The following is a 13,314-nucleotide window of genomic DNA, read 5'->3' on the forward strand; positions in this document are numbered from 1 at the left end:
TAGTTGCAGACGGGTAATTAAGAGCCACTATTTATGGAGTGCCGGGCGGTCTCCTTTTCATTTACTCCGCTTATCAGTCCTACACTGGGATCTTTTCATGTACATTTAATTTAAATTTATTTATTTTTGGCTACGCTGGGTCGTCGTTTTGGTGCGTGGGCTTCTCACTGCGGTGGCTTCTCTTGTTGCAGAGCACAGGCTCTAGGCGCATGGGCTCAGTAGTTGTGGCTCGCGGGCTCTAGAGCACAGGCTCAGTAGTTGTGGCACACGGGCTTAGTTGCTCCATGGCATGTGGGATCTTCCCGGACCGGGGCTCGCACCCGTGTCCCCTGCATCGGCAGGCGGTTTCCCAATCACTGCGCCACCAGGGAAGTCCCCTCGTGTACATTTAGAGACCACGGAAGTGAGGCTTAGAAAGCCACACAGCGAATAACCGGAGGGGGGCAGGGATTCAAGCCAGAGTCTTCTGATCTGTACCTGGGCTCTTAGCCCTCAGCTACGTCGCTTCCCTGGAAGGCATCCTTATTGTTCCTCAAAGGTCGTTCCTCAAAGGCCACTCTCTACAGGACAGTGGCCCAGAAATATTCGTATGTTTGAAGCTGATGGCATGCAAAGCATCTTTCCTGAGGCCGCCTGATGGTGCTTTAATGAGAATGTGCTACACCCACCCCACCCGCCCCGCCCCGGCTCCACCCCGGAGAAGTGGGAGAGGGTGCAGTGGCTTTGTTGAGGTTATTGTGTGTTTCGTTTTGTGTTTTATTATGAGGCTGTTTTGTTTAGGCACCTTCAGCCCAGATACCTTGCTTCCCAGTCTCCTGAAATTCCGCCCCACTCTCTGCTCATGTCACATACTGGCCGGTGACGTTTCTCTCGCCCCCCGCCCCGCCCGGGACCCCCGGCAGAGCATTGTGTGGAGTTCCAGAGGCCCAGCAGCTCCGTGAACGTGAGCTCCGAGAACGCCACCTCTCCCGTCATCGAGTTCTGGGAGTAAGTGCGGCCCCTTCGCCATAGCAGTGTGGGCGGCGTGTCCCACAGACGGGCGCGGGGCTGGGGACCCTATGGGCTGCAGGGGACGAGTTTCTGCCTCCTCCTTTGGTGGCGCCGTCACCCGAGTGGCTTTTTCCCACCACGCCTGTATTTGTGGTTAGGGCAGGACTCTTCCCGGGGCTCTCCTCGCGCTGGGCCTGCGTCGCTCCCCCGATGTGGGTTCGCCCTCCCCTACGGCTGCATGTGTGTTGCTTCTACTGCCCCGCCCCGAAATATTGGCATTCACCGAAGGCATGATTCCTAATATCAAAACGTCCTAACCCTCCGGTTGAGAAAATATGTATTCGCACCCCCTTCTCTGGGTTAAACTGGTCCTCAGCCTGCCAGAGCAGACCTACCTGGGAACAGTTTGTCTTCGCCTCCCTCTCTGTCTACTCCCATCTCTGGGCAAAGCAGAGCCTCACGGATCAGAGTGAAGGAGCCGACAAGCCTTCGAACCAGAGCGGGAGGCCCGGCTCCGCTGCCCGGACGAGCTGAGGCCAGCGGCACAGGTGGAGCCGCTCACCCTTCTCTCCCCAGGAGGCGGGTCCTGAAGATCTCGGACGGCATCCAGCACCTGGGGGCCCTGCGCTGGGAGCTGGCCCTGTGCCTCCTGCTCGCCTGGGTCATCTGCTACTTCTGCATCTGGAAGGGGGTCAAGTCCACGGGCAAGGTCTGTGTTCAAGGGCCCCAGGCCCCTCCCTTCCCTGGACCACCCTGCTCCCCCCGGGAGGCTCAGCCACCCAGGGGTTCCCCAAGTTGTACCTAGTCGGGGATGGGAGGGAATGACCCCACGAAGATTTCACGTGTCTCTCTTCCTTGATTCTGTGCCTTTCCTGGATTCAATGGTATGTCCTTCTGGTATTTGGGGAACTGGAATGGGAGAGAGAGAGAGAGAGGCAGGAGGGACATGTGGGGAGGAATCTGATCTTGGAATGCACCATGCGTGTGGGCACAGCGCAAACTGAACACGGTTCACGGCTCCCCATTTCATACAGCTGTTCTTTGGGAAAGCAGTTCCGTTGTGACTATTAATCTCAACATGACTGTCCGCCGCCCCGAGACCCTGGGGAGACTCGTTGCCCTGGCGTGCATGAGGGCATCCCGAGTGCTCCTGGACTCCTGCCCTGGCGGCCTCTGACCAGGCTTCCCTCCTAAGCTGGCTGCCGGGTTGTGCTAAGCTCGTGAGCTCTGTGGGGACAGGGGTCACGTGTGACAGAGCTTTTTGTCCCTGACGACCCTTGCCACTGTTCTAAACTTCTTGTTGGGAGCATGCCTAAGTTCGCTCAGTCACTCAGCAGATATTTGCTGGGTGTGTGTCAGGGAGCCGGAGGGAGGGAGGGCGGGAGGGAGTGGCCGAGGGCTGCGGACAGAGCAGCTGCGGGGTGAGGGTGGGGGGGGGGGCGGGGGGGCACAGAAGGCGAGCTGGTGACCTCTGCCGTGCGGCTGGCGGCTCCTCACCCCGCCCCCCCCCCCGGTCCCCCCACTGCTGGGGCTGCCCCAGTTCCTTACCTCCTCCTCTGCCCCTTGGCCAGGTGGTGTACTTCACAGCCACCTTCCCTTACCTCATGCTGGTGGTCCTGTTGATTCGAGGGGTGACGCTGCCTGGGGCCGCCCAAGGAATTCAGTTTTACCTGTACCCAAACCTCACGCGTCTGTGGGACCCCCAGGTAAGACGCAAAGACGGGCCGTGCCTGTGCTCTGCGGGGCACCTCTGCTCCTGGACAACCCCAGGCATCCACACTGAGGGGGGCGTCTCCACACATCTCCCCCTCCTGGGTTCACAGCTGCCAGGGGACCCAGGGGCCCTGAGGCCCTCGTGGTGTTTTGTAGTGTTTCTGGGGGGCTGTAAATGCGTCCTAACAGCCTTTCCCCCAGGCTCTCCCCTCCCACTACCTGCCATCCCCTCTGGGCGTCTCCTTTCCTATGGAGCAGCCTCTCTCTCTCCTGACCCTCCACTGGCCCCTCTGTCCCGCCCTCTGCCCACGAGGCCCGCTCCTGGCCACGGCCCCTAGCCCCTCCCAGGGCCAACTGGCTGGTGCTGAGTTTCCTGTGTGCTGTCCAGAGGCCCCCGGCCCTTCCCTCCCGGCCCTTCCTTCAGGGTCCACCCTCCGGGAGGGGGCGGTGTCTGCTGACCGAGGGTCTGGACGGCAGGGCCTGTACTGAGAAGCCTCTGCCGGGGTCTCGTCTTCTGTTTGGCAGCCGTTTTGAAGGCCGGCAAAGCCAGGAGGGGGCCGAGGGTGGAGAGGCCGTGGGTGAGCGCAGCCCAGAGCCCCGCCCGGCCCGGCTGTGGCCTGTGCCCGCTTCCCTGGCAGAGGTCACCGCCCGGAGCCTCCTCCTGGGCTGGAAGGGCTGTGCCCCTGAGAGGGACGCCCAGCTCAGGGCGGACCAGAAATCGAACGGCTTTCCATACATTTTTATAGTAAGGCAGCGGCACTGTCGCTGCTGAGAGGTGACAGGGGGCAACAGAGGAGGGGACAGCCCCCCAGCTCCCTCCGAGGCGGGGACTGTCCCCACGAAGGCAGTGGCTCCCCTTGTGCAGGATTTGGGGTGGCTCTTCTCAAGCCTCCCAGCGCCCCCGGACGAATTACGAGCTCTTCCATCCTGAGTCCAGCGGCTGCCAGGGCTCCCAGAAGCAGCAGACCACGCGAGCCCGGAAGCCTCCCCCGCCTCGGCCCGGGGTCTTTCCCCACGACATCCGGTGGGATGTGACCGTGACCTCACCCTCCCGCCCCCGTTTCTGAGACCGATAGGGACACAGGGGCAGGCACCTTGTCGCCGCGTGGACCCAAGGGCTGCCGTCGGGCCTTGGAGCCAAACTGTAGAACCGCAGCTGCTGAAGCGAGAGAACCCCCGACGTCATCTCTGCAAACTTCTCGCTGCACAGATGAGCAAACAGGGCCCAAGGTCACGTGGAAGGAACGGCAGGCCGGGGCCCAAAGTGCCGTGGTGGAACGCAGGCAGCAAGCAGGGGGTTGCGGGGCAGCAGAGCCGGGCGAGGCCTCGGAGGCCGGGTGTGGGTTCGGCTTGGATCCCTCACGCAGGAGGGAGCGGCTGCGGTTCTGGAGCAGCGGTGTGAACCGGCGGCTGAGCCACAAGCCGCCTTCGCCTGTAGATCAGGCTGGGAGACAGGCAGGTAGAATGAAAGAAGAAAGGGAGAGAGGGTCCAGCGTCTCTGGAACTGACCTATGGCTTCTGTGATCTGTTTGTCCTGACCAGCTATTTAGCTAACAAGTGCTGAGCGCCCGCTATGGCCCTGGCATCGTTAAGAGGGTCACATGCATTATTTTAGCTAATCCTCACCGCTGACCAATGAGGTATTCCCATCTTATAGACAGGAAATTAAGGCCTAGAGAGCTTAAAGAACTTTCCATCCGCACACCTGCACCTGGAATCCAGGTCAGCATGATGACAAGTCCCACAGGTTTTACGGTCTCTTGAAGGCAAAGTTCTGTCTGCTCGTCTTTGTTTTTCTCGCAGCTCATTCATTCAGCAAAGATTTATTGAGCATCTATTTTGTGCCAGGTATGTTCTAGGTGTAACGTTTGCTATGTAATAGCTGCCGGCAAATATGAAGAAGGTGGACCAGAGCGCCTTCAACTCTGAGAGTTAAAAGGCCGTAATTCTGTGTCTGGGTTACTGCAGGGAATAAGACCTCTTTCAGTCTTCTCTCCAGGACACCATCCTTCCAACCTGGGCAGCTGCAGGTTGTGCAGGCAGCGATGTCTTCAGAATCCTCTGAGCCCAGGGAGGGAGACGTTCCAAGAGCCAGGCTTGGTCCTGAGCTTCCGAGCAGACTTATTAACGGCTGGTCCTGGCCTCCTGCTGAAGCCCGCCTTTATGTCAGGGAGCAGAGCAGCCTCTGCAGGGCGGAATGCCCCCCGCCAGAGCCCTAATGGAAAGTAGTTGGCGCTCCCCAGGAAGTGTGACAATGCCAACCTGCATTTGCCTGGCACTTGAGAAAGTTGCAAAATTCCTGCAGCACAAAGACCAGAGTGCCTCTCTCGGCCAAGCTCTCGGTCTGGAATGGAAGCCAGGCAGAGACACTGCTGGGTTTATCTCATCGGCCAGGCTGCTGTGCGGTGGGGGATTGCTGCCTCTCCCGGCCCCCCCAGTGCCGTCTCTTTCCCACTGGGGAGCGGCCCCGGGAGACTCCGCTGGTGCAGCGTGTGCTGGGTCCTGGCGCTTTTTCTTTCCTTCACCCTGACCCTCTGTTCCATTGCACTTTGGTAGATCGATAAGGACAGGGGCTGGGGATGGGGTGTCCAGAGAGTCCCTGTTGAACACCTGAAATCTCTACCTTAAGCTCTCTAAGGAAGGGTTTATTTAGGGAAGGAGGTTGGAGCCATTGATTAGAACAAGTCTTTTTATTTTGATGTCATGCCTTGAAACCTATGGGACCTTATTATTACTGGAAGGTGAGTTGCTTCTTTAAAATAACAGCAAGAAGAAATAGGCCAATAGCTGACACGTGTATTATGTGCTTACCGTCCGCCAGGCCCTCCCCTAAGTGCACAACACAGTTTAGTCCTCACACGAATCCCACGAGTTAGGTGTAGCCTCATGTTACAGATGAAGAAATTGGAGCTTAGAAAAGTTAAGAAATTTGCCCCAAACTACAAAACAAGCATGGAGGGGGAGCTTGGGTTTCATCCCAAGTCGTCTTTTGGGGGTCTTCTGCCTTAATCACCATGATATACATTTCCCAAAGAATATGAATTATCTGGGAGTTTTAAGGGCTGATTTTTATTATTCTAGAATTAATCCTGAAGTGGGATAGGGAACTAATATTTCTTTATGTGTTAGGTATTTTACATACATTATTTTATTTTTATTTGTTATTTTACCCATTTTATTTCTTAATATACCCATTTGTTATTTTACTTGTTATTATACCCATTTTCCTGATGAGAAAAGTGAGGTTCAGAGAGGTTAAGTGATTTGCCTAAGATCACACAGCTAGTTATTAACAGAGTTAGGAACTGAACTCCGTTCAGTTTGACTCCAAAGCCCAGGCTTACATACGACTGCCTTCCTGAAAATAGAAAACGTAATAGTCCTTGGGGTTGAAAACATCTTTCCTGGATCTTCTAGAAATTCTCTCTTCCTCTGTCCCCCCTCCAAGACCTCTTTTTAGCCACACTCCCTGAAGCGTTTTTCACTTGTATTGTCGGGCAGTGTTCTGCGCCAGCCAAACACACACTGGAGCTTTGTTCCCGAAACCAGGGCTCCTGGACGGGGCACGTGGCAGGTCGCCTGCGGTGGGAAGAGAATGGCTTGCCCTGCTGTCCTCCGGCCCTTCCCGCGGCCCCGCGGCTCTCCCGCCCCAGCAGGCTGGCCGGGAGCCGCTGCGCGGAGCCGGCTCACCCGCCTCCAGCCAGTCTGAGCCCCGCACTCTGAACTCTCAGGCCTCCTGCTGCCTTTTCCTCCGTTCTCCTCAACCTCTCTTCCCAACTCGGTCTTAGTCTCTCCCCCTCCGGGCGACGTGACCTGCCAAGTCACAGTTTTTCTTGTTGCTTCTTCCCAAGCCCACGTCTGCAACACTTCCTAACCGTGGGATCTGCACGTGCGCAGCTACGGAACATCTCCGAGGAAACAAGAGTTTCCTGCGTGGACGGCGGGTCAGGCTGCAGCCTGGGCCCCGCCAGGCATGGGGAGTAGGCCTCCAGGGCCGCGTCCTGGATCACCGGCCTGGAGAGGCCTCCCCGGCCCTCCATCCCAGCCTGGTGGGATCCTTCCCGTACGACCTTAGAACCTCTTGCCACACCAACCCACGCTCGGGGCTGCGATAATGAACAAAAGGGGACAGTGACCTTCAGACCAGAGGCCACTAGGTCTTCCTGGGAGGACTCTCCTCACAGTGTCTGGGGCAGGTTTAGAAGAGGAAAGGGTTTGAGACGTTGCAAAGGAGCGACCAGGCTCCCCGAGGCACGTCCTCGGCCCGGGGCGTCCACGGAGTTTTGTGGCCTGTCCTCGGCCTCTCTCCTTGCGTTCCTGCCCTTGCTTTCTCCAGCTTCCGAAATAAATTCCGAGACCCCCCTCTCCTTTCCCCATGATAATTCTTCCTGAGGTTTAAAAAAGTTCCCCTTGGTGTTTTCGACCTTGCCTATTTCCTTGCTGGCCCTGGCTCCTCCCTTGGGGTCTTCCTCTGTGCTTCCTGCCCCGGACACCCAGTCCCTGGTGGCAGCTCCTGCCTCCCTAATGCCCTGGGGAGGGGGGTCCCCGTGGGCAGGAGGGGCAGAAGGTTAGAGACAGTCTCCCCCTGTCCTCACCCTCTTCCCCGCTCGGTCTGCATCCCTGCAGAAGTGGAAAGCGAGCAGGAGAGAGTGCCCGGGGTGGATGCCAGGTCTCAGGGGCTGGAAGGCAGGGGTTCCCCCATCTGACTGTTCAAGGAAGCTTGGAAACAATACAGGTTTCCGGGTTCTCCTCTAGGCCTAGTTCAGGGTCTCACCTGGGGATGCTGGCTGACGAGTCTCTGTTCTGATGCTGTCAGCTGGCACGGGTTCCCTCGGACTCACCGCAATGCCGAGGAGAGTGGGCATTTGGGGGGCTGAGTGGTGAGAGAGGAGGGAGGTTAGGGGTGGTCAGGACAGTTAGGGATGTGGGGAGGGAGCAGGTAGGGGCTGAGGAGCCGTACACAGAAGCAGCTGAGGCTTTGGTGCCCGTGGGCCCTGCGAGCCTGATTTTAGTGGAAGGAGAGCAGGGTCCTGTTTGGGGGCTAACGAGAAGGGTGGACATGAGACAAGAAATGGGGACCCAAAAGTGTTAGGACACCAGCCTGGCGATGTCCGCGGCCACGGTTTGGTGCTCAGGTCCCCTGAAGGCAGGCGGTGCCCGGGGAGGGTCTGTGGCCCCAGGACCCCACCTCCTGCGGGTCTGCAGCACCGCGAGTCCCGTTCGCCTTGATCTTCTTTCTCTTTGGGATGTTATTCTAGCTGTTAAATCTAAATCATAACATTCACAGGCTGGGCCAGCCAGCTGAGATAATAGCAAGAACGGCCATACCCTATGTTTAGCTGAGAGCCATCTTCCCCCCAGGGAGTACAAAGCCCTTTACAGATGACTTCTGTTCATCCTCTTGACTCCCTGTGACCTGAGGCTCACTCTTCCTGTTTTGCAGAGGATGTTGAGGCGCGAGGGGCAAAGCTACATGCCCGTGAAGGCACTGATGCAAAGGACCCACATCCCCGCAAAGCCTGTCCCTGGGATCCTTCCAGTCTCGGCACACTGCCAGGGGGGCCTGGGGCGGGAGAAAGTGGAGGTAGCGCCCTGGGCTTTGTTTCCATTACAGAAAAGACGGGCCAGGCCTCACTTGGTTCTAGAGCACCAGCGCATCGGCCACCATCGTGGGTCCTTTAGTCTTTCTCCAATGCCTGATGCCCGTGCCATGCCGGTGGCGCCCGAGGAACTCCGTCTAGGGGCCCGGGAAGTCGAGCGCGTCAGCATAGCATGGCCGCGGGGCTGCCTGCACGGGCTGGGGGCAGGGGTCTGCCGTCCTCAACCTGTGCCTGGCCTGGCTGCGGGCCCGTGTGGTCCGTGGGGCCCAGACCACCGGGCTCCCCTGAGGCACAGCTTTCTTGCCTTTTCCCTGCGCAGGTGTGGATGGACGCGGGCACCCAGACCTTCTTCTCCTTCGCCATCTGCCTGGGGTGCCTGACGGCCCTGGGCAGCTACAACAAGTACCACAACAACTGCTACAGGTGAGCGGGGCGCGGGGCCTGAGCGCCCATCCCTCCAGGTGCGCTAGATCAGGGGAGATTTGGAGGGTGCACCAGCTCGTGGATTTCCCTACGCCCCACCTGCCTTCACGCCATTTTCCAACCCCCCAGGGCTGCCAGGTGGTGAGAGGAGCCAGTGGCCGCATGGGCGAGGGATTGCTTCCCCCAGGACGGGATGGTGATGGGTAGCCGGGAAACCCCAGCAGGGCCCAGCCCGGGGCTAACGAGGGCAGTGGGCACAGGTGGGCAAGCAAGCCGGCTCGGGCGTGACGTCATACAGTAGAGCCCGGTCCCGCCTGCCCTGTACCTGCGCCCCGGCAAACACTGAATCCCCTCCCTGTGGTTCCCTCGGGCCCACCTGGTTCACGTCAGAGAATTTAAGCTAATTTTAGCATTAGCTAAACAAAATCTCGTCGTGCGTTTCAAAATTGAATTTAGGTGAGTAAGGAGCATCTGTGGCTTGGGTTCTCCGCGCCCCTCTCCTCTCCATTAACGTGCCGGCATGGGCTGGGTCATGGGTAGAGTCCCAAGAGGGGCAGTGGCAGCATGACGCGAAAGGGGAGCTGTGTGGCCATGGGTAATGTTTAGATTCTGTTACTTCCTTAGGGTCTCATTCTTGCAGGATGACCGTGGGTTTAGTCCAAGTCTGAGCCCATGGAGTTGGGGGGACAGAACCAGCCCCTTGGGTTCCCTCTGCCCCTGGCAGGCGGGCGGCGTCCCCTGGGGTTCCTGCGTCCCGGCCTGAGGCGCTAGCTGCCCCTCTGACCCTGCTGTCCCCACCTCCCCGCCCCGCCCGCAGGGACTGCCTCGCCCTCTGCTTCCTCAACAGCGGCACCAGCTTCGTGGCCGGCTTTGCCATCTTCTCCATCCTGGGCTTCATGTCCCAGGAGCAGGGGGTGCCCATCTCTGAGGTGGCCGAGTCAGGTGGGTGGTGTTTTGGGGGGTGGGGGTGGGCCTAAGACAGGGGACTCTGTGAGCTTTGCTTGAACCTTCCCCAGCCGCCTGGATCTGCAGGCATTCCTATTGTCACCTACACTGTGGGTGACGTCTCAGTGGCTGCGTCCTGGGAAGACCTGGGATGGACTTGAACAGCAATTCCAGCTTCAAAAGGCGAACGGGTGTGCAGAGAACTTTGTCCTCCCCACCCCGGCCTCCAGCTCCTCACCCTGGAAGCAACCAATGTTACCAGGTTCACGGTTTTCCTTCCAGAAATAGTTTAGGCTTTTATGAGAAAAAGAATGCACGCACATCTGTACATACACATTCAAACACGCGTCCGTATTACTGTTTCTGTTTCTTACACCTTGTAACAACCAAGTGATAACGTGCTGTGTACGTTGTCCTGCATCCTGCCGTGTCTCGTTCCCTTTAAAGTGTGTCGCAGAGGTAAGTTGACTCCCGGCACACGGAGTTTCCTCCTTTAAGTGCCTGCCTTCCCACCACGCGGTGCTGCTCTCGCTTTTAAATAAAATCACGGACGGGTCCCCCATCCGGGTGAGCGGCCAGTGTTTGCCTTGCTCACCCCCTACGCCCGCGGACCACCCACGTGCACCTGTAACAAGATGATTTTGATCGTGGGGTTCACAAGCTCCCCCTGTCACACAGGGTGCCGAGCAATGGGAAACTGACATCGCTGGTTCTTATTAAGAACGATCGTGTTTCTCTTTTACGAAGCACCGCTCTGTGCCAGGCTTGGTGCCATGCGTTCGCTGGTGCGTGGGGCGGGTCCCAGCAGCGTGGGAGACGGGCGGAGGAGCTGACCACCGTCCCGGGTCCCTCGGTCATACCCTTCCTTTCAAAGGAAGCTTCCTATCGAGGAGCCGGGCACTGGCATGTGACCTGTTCCTGCCGTGTGAGCCAGCTGAGGGCAAGATTAACGTGTTTGAGAGGATGTGTGTCGTGGGTATTCTGAAACTCACGCCAGCTCACTTGCTGTAGGGTGACAGAAAAGGCTCGGGGCGCACAGGTGGCCAGCGGTGGCCCCAGACCCAATCTAGTCTTGGAGGTATTTTCTTTGGAACTTTATGGAAACCACACAGCACTTGCCTTAAGGGGGCACGATGGCTCCAGGTCTGTCAGGCCCCACCACTCCCTCCTTTTACACTGGGGCGGCTTCACAAACGTCCGTGGCCTGCCTGGCCCCCAAGCTCTTTGTAAGTTTGAAACCTCTGGTTTGAGGGCAATCGATCTGGAGAGTGAGCCCTCAGGATTTGAGGTAGAACTTACAGAAACGCAGGTGATAGACCCCCTCCCTCTTTTCTTTGGAATATCCCTTAGAATACTCACAGCCTTTAGGTTCTGTTCCTGCCAGTGAGAAAACAGTGGGCGGTGCCTTGGAGACTGGGGACCGGGTCGAGGGTTGGGTGGCTTCTCCTGGGTGAGGACGGTGGAGGCGGGTAGCTCTGGGGCTTCCGCTGTCCCGTGTCCCACACTGGGAAGCCCACCTTGGGGTGGCACTGGGCTGTGTCCCTCTCTCCCTGCCGCAGGCCCTGGCCTGGCCTTCATCGCCTACCCCCGGGCTGTTGTGATGCTGCCCTTCTCGCCCCTCTGGGCCTGCTGCTTCTTCTTCATGATCGTCCTGCTGGGACTGGATAGCCAGGTATCGAGAGGTGGCCACGCAGAGCCCGAGAGACGGTGGTGTGTGTGGGCTGGGGGCAGGGAGCAGCGGGCATGACCTTGAACTTGATGCCCTGAAGGCCCTTAAAACAGCTGGGGGCTGGGCGAGGGTCAGGCGTGGATGCCCTGCCAGGGAACGAAGGGAGCTTTGGAGGGTGGGTCAGCTCTGGGGCTGTCAGGAGGCTGGCAGGGCTGCCCCCGGAGCGAGGCGCCAGCTGGTTGATGGAGCTTCTCGTGAGGGCTCTTGCCCTCCAATTCTTCGCCCTCTCATCCAGTTTGTGTGTGTGGAAAGCCTGGTGACGGCGCTGGTGGACATGTACCCCAGTGTATTCCGCAAGAAGAACCGGAGGGAGGTCCTCATCCTGGGGGTGTCTGTCACCTCCTTCCTCGTCGGGCTGGTCATGCTCACAGAGGTGAGGGGCTGGGCGGCTTGCAGGTGGGGCCCGGCGAGGAGGAGGAGCCCAGGTGGGTGACTGCCACCTGGCAGGGGGAGCAGGCCGCTGTGGTTTCAGGTCACCGCCTTCTGGGCTTCGGGGCCCGGGGGCCCTGGTCCTTTCCCACCCCAGGAAGCACTGACCACCTGGCTGTGGGCACGGCTGAGGGGTGCTTTGGCCCCACGGAAGCTGAGAGGTATAGAAGTGTTGGGCTGGGAAAAATCGCCTCTCCAGCAAGATCCCATGAGTTCCCAGGCAGCTGACCCACGTTCCAGGGACAGACTTCAAAGGCAGCAAGGGAGCCCTGGGGTGGGTGACATTCTGAGTGATGTCTCAAGGGAGAAGGAGGGAGATGGAGCTCGTCAGCTTGATGATACCCATGACGGCCCCTATCCTGACCCTCTGCCAAAAATGCACACTGTCCTGGACTTCTGGGTCAACCCCTGCGTGTTCTCAGGGATGAGCTAACAATGGCTGTTTCATGCATCTTCCTTCCAAAAACAATAATCAAACATTATTATTGTCCCACGTCTGCCGAGTGCTTTACAGCTTTCAAAGTACACTCTCTTTTACTCTGTCTCCTGTAATCCTCCCCACCTCTGCTCTGTGCCCCGGGGGGGCCTGTTTCCTCTGGGTAAAGCTCTGTCTGTCTCCTCCCGGGCAGGGCGGTATGTACGTTTTTCAGCTCTTTGACTACTACGCAGCCAGTGGCATGTGTCTCCTGTTCGTGGCCATCTTTGAGTCCCTCTGTGTGGCGTGGGCCTACGGTGAGTGACTCTTCCCGTGGTCCTGCCCAGGGCTCTCGGACAAAAGAGAGACCTCACTGCTCACACCCACCTTCTCCTCAGACTCCTCTCCCTCCCAACCTCAAAAATCTCAAGAATCCTACCTACATTGCTACCATTGGAAAAGCCCTCCAGAGGTGGCTTTGTCTACCCTCCTGGTGGGCTGCTCCCAGACCACCCAGGTGGGCCCATGTCCCGTCCTACCCAGAGCTTTTCAGCCTTTAACAACCTTGATCATCGGAAAGTTCCTGCCTTTGCCTAAGCCAAGTTCTGCCCTCTGCTGTTTATGCCAACGAATCCCATCCAGGAAAGAGTCTGCCCCCAGCAGGGATTTGAGAAGACAGCCACGATGTCTTTTACTGACTGGTCCCTGCCCTTCCTGGTTGGTGTGGTCCCCATCCTGATGTTTTGGATGCTAAAGGATGTCCTTTCTCCCCCTTCCTTCTCTTCTTCGTGGCAGGAGCTGGGCGCTTCTATGACAACATTGAAGACATGATTGGGTACAGGCCGTGGCCCCTTATCAAATACTGTTGGCTCTTCCTCACACCGGCTGTGTGCACAGTAAGATAACCTCTGGGAGGAAAGCCAGATGAAGGGAGAGAGATGGTAGAGCAGGAGGGTAGACGGGCCGTAGCCCTAGAAGGCACTTCTCCGTGGGGACTGAAAATCATTTAAAAGTTTCATTCATCCTCCTGTTGGGTTCTAGAAAATGCCAGCAGGATAGATTCTTCCTTT

General features: G+C 58.2%; 1 protein-coding gene across 3 annotated transcripts in view; it reads left to right on the plus strand.

Moving 5' to 3' along the window:
- SLC6A13 (solute carrier family 6 member 13) overlaps positions 1-13,314 on the plus strand; it is a 32,386-nt gene that overhangs the window by 17,751 nt on the left and 1,321 nt on the right. For all 3 annotated transcript variants that reach the window (XM_059935088.1, XM_059935089.1, XM_059935090.1), the window contains exons 5-13: positions 903-987; positions 1,567-1,699; positions 2,562-2,696; positions 8,623-8,726; positions 9,544-9,668; positions 11,231-11,343; positions 11,636-11,773; positions 12,459-12,561; positions 13,040-13,140. In XM_059935088.1, the coding sequence (XP_059791071.1) occupies positions 903-987; positions 1,567-1,699; positions 2,562-2,696; positions 8,623-8,726; positions 9,544-9,668; positions 11,231-11,343; positions 11,636-11,773; positions 12,459-12,561; positions 13,040-13,140 (1,037 nt within the window). The remainder of the gene's footprint in view (positions 1-902; positions 988-1,566; positions 1,700-2,561; positions 2,697-8,622; positions 8,727-9,543; positions 9,669-11,230; positions 11,344-11,635; positions 11,774-12,458; positions 12,562-13,039; positions 13,141-13,314) is intronic.

Source organism: Balaenoptera ricei, chromosome 10, assembly GCF_028023285.1.
Source record: "Balaenoptera ricei isolate mBalRic1 chromosome 10, mBalRic1.hap2, whole genome shotgun sequence".
Taxonomy (NCBI): domain Eukaryota; kingdom Metazoa; phylum Chordata; class Mammalia; order Artiodactyla; family Balaenopteridae; genus Balaenoptera; species Balaenoptera ricei.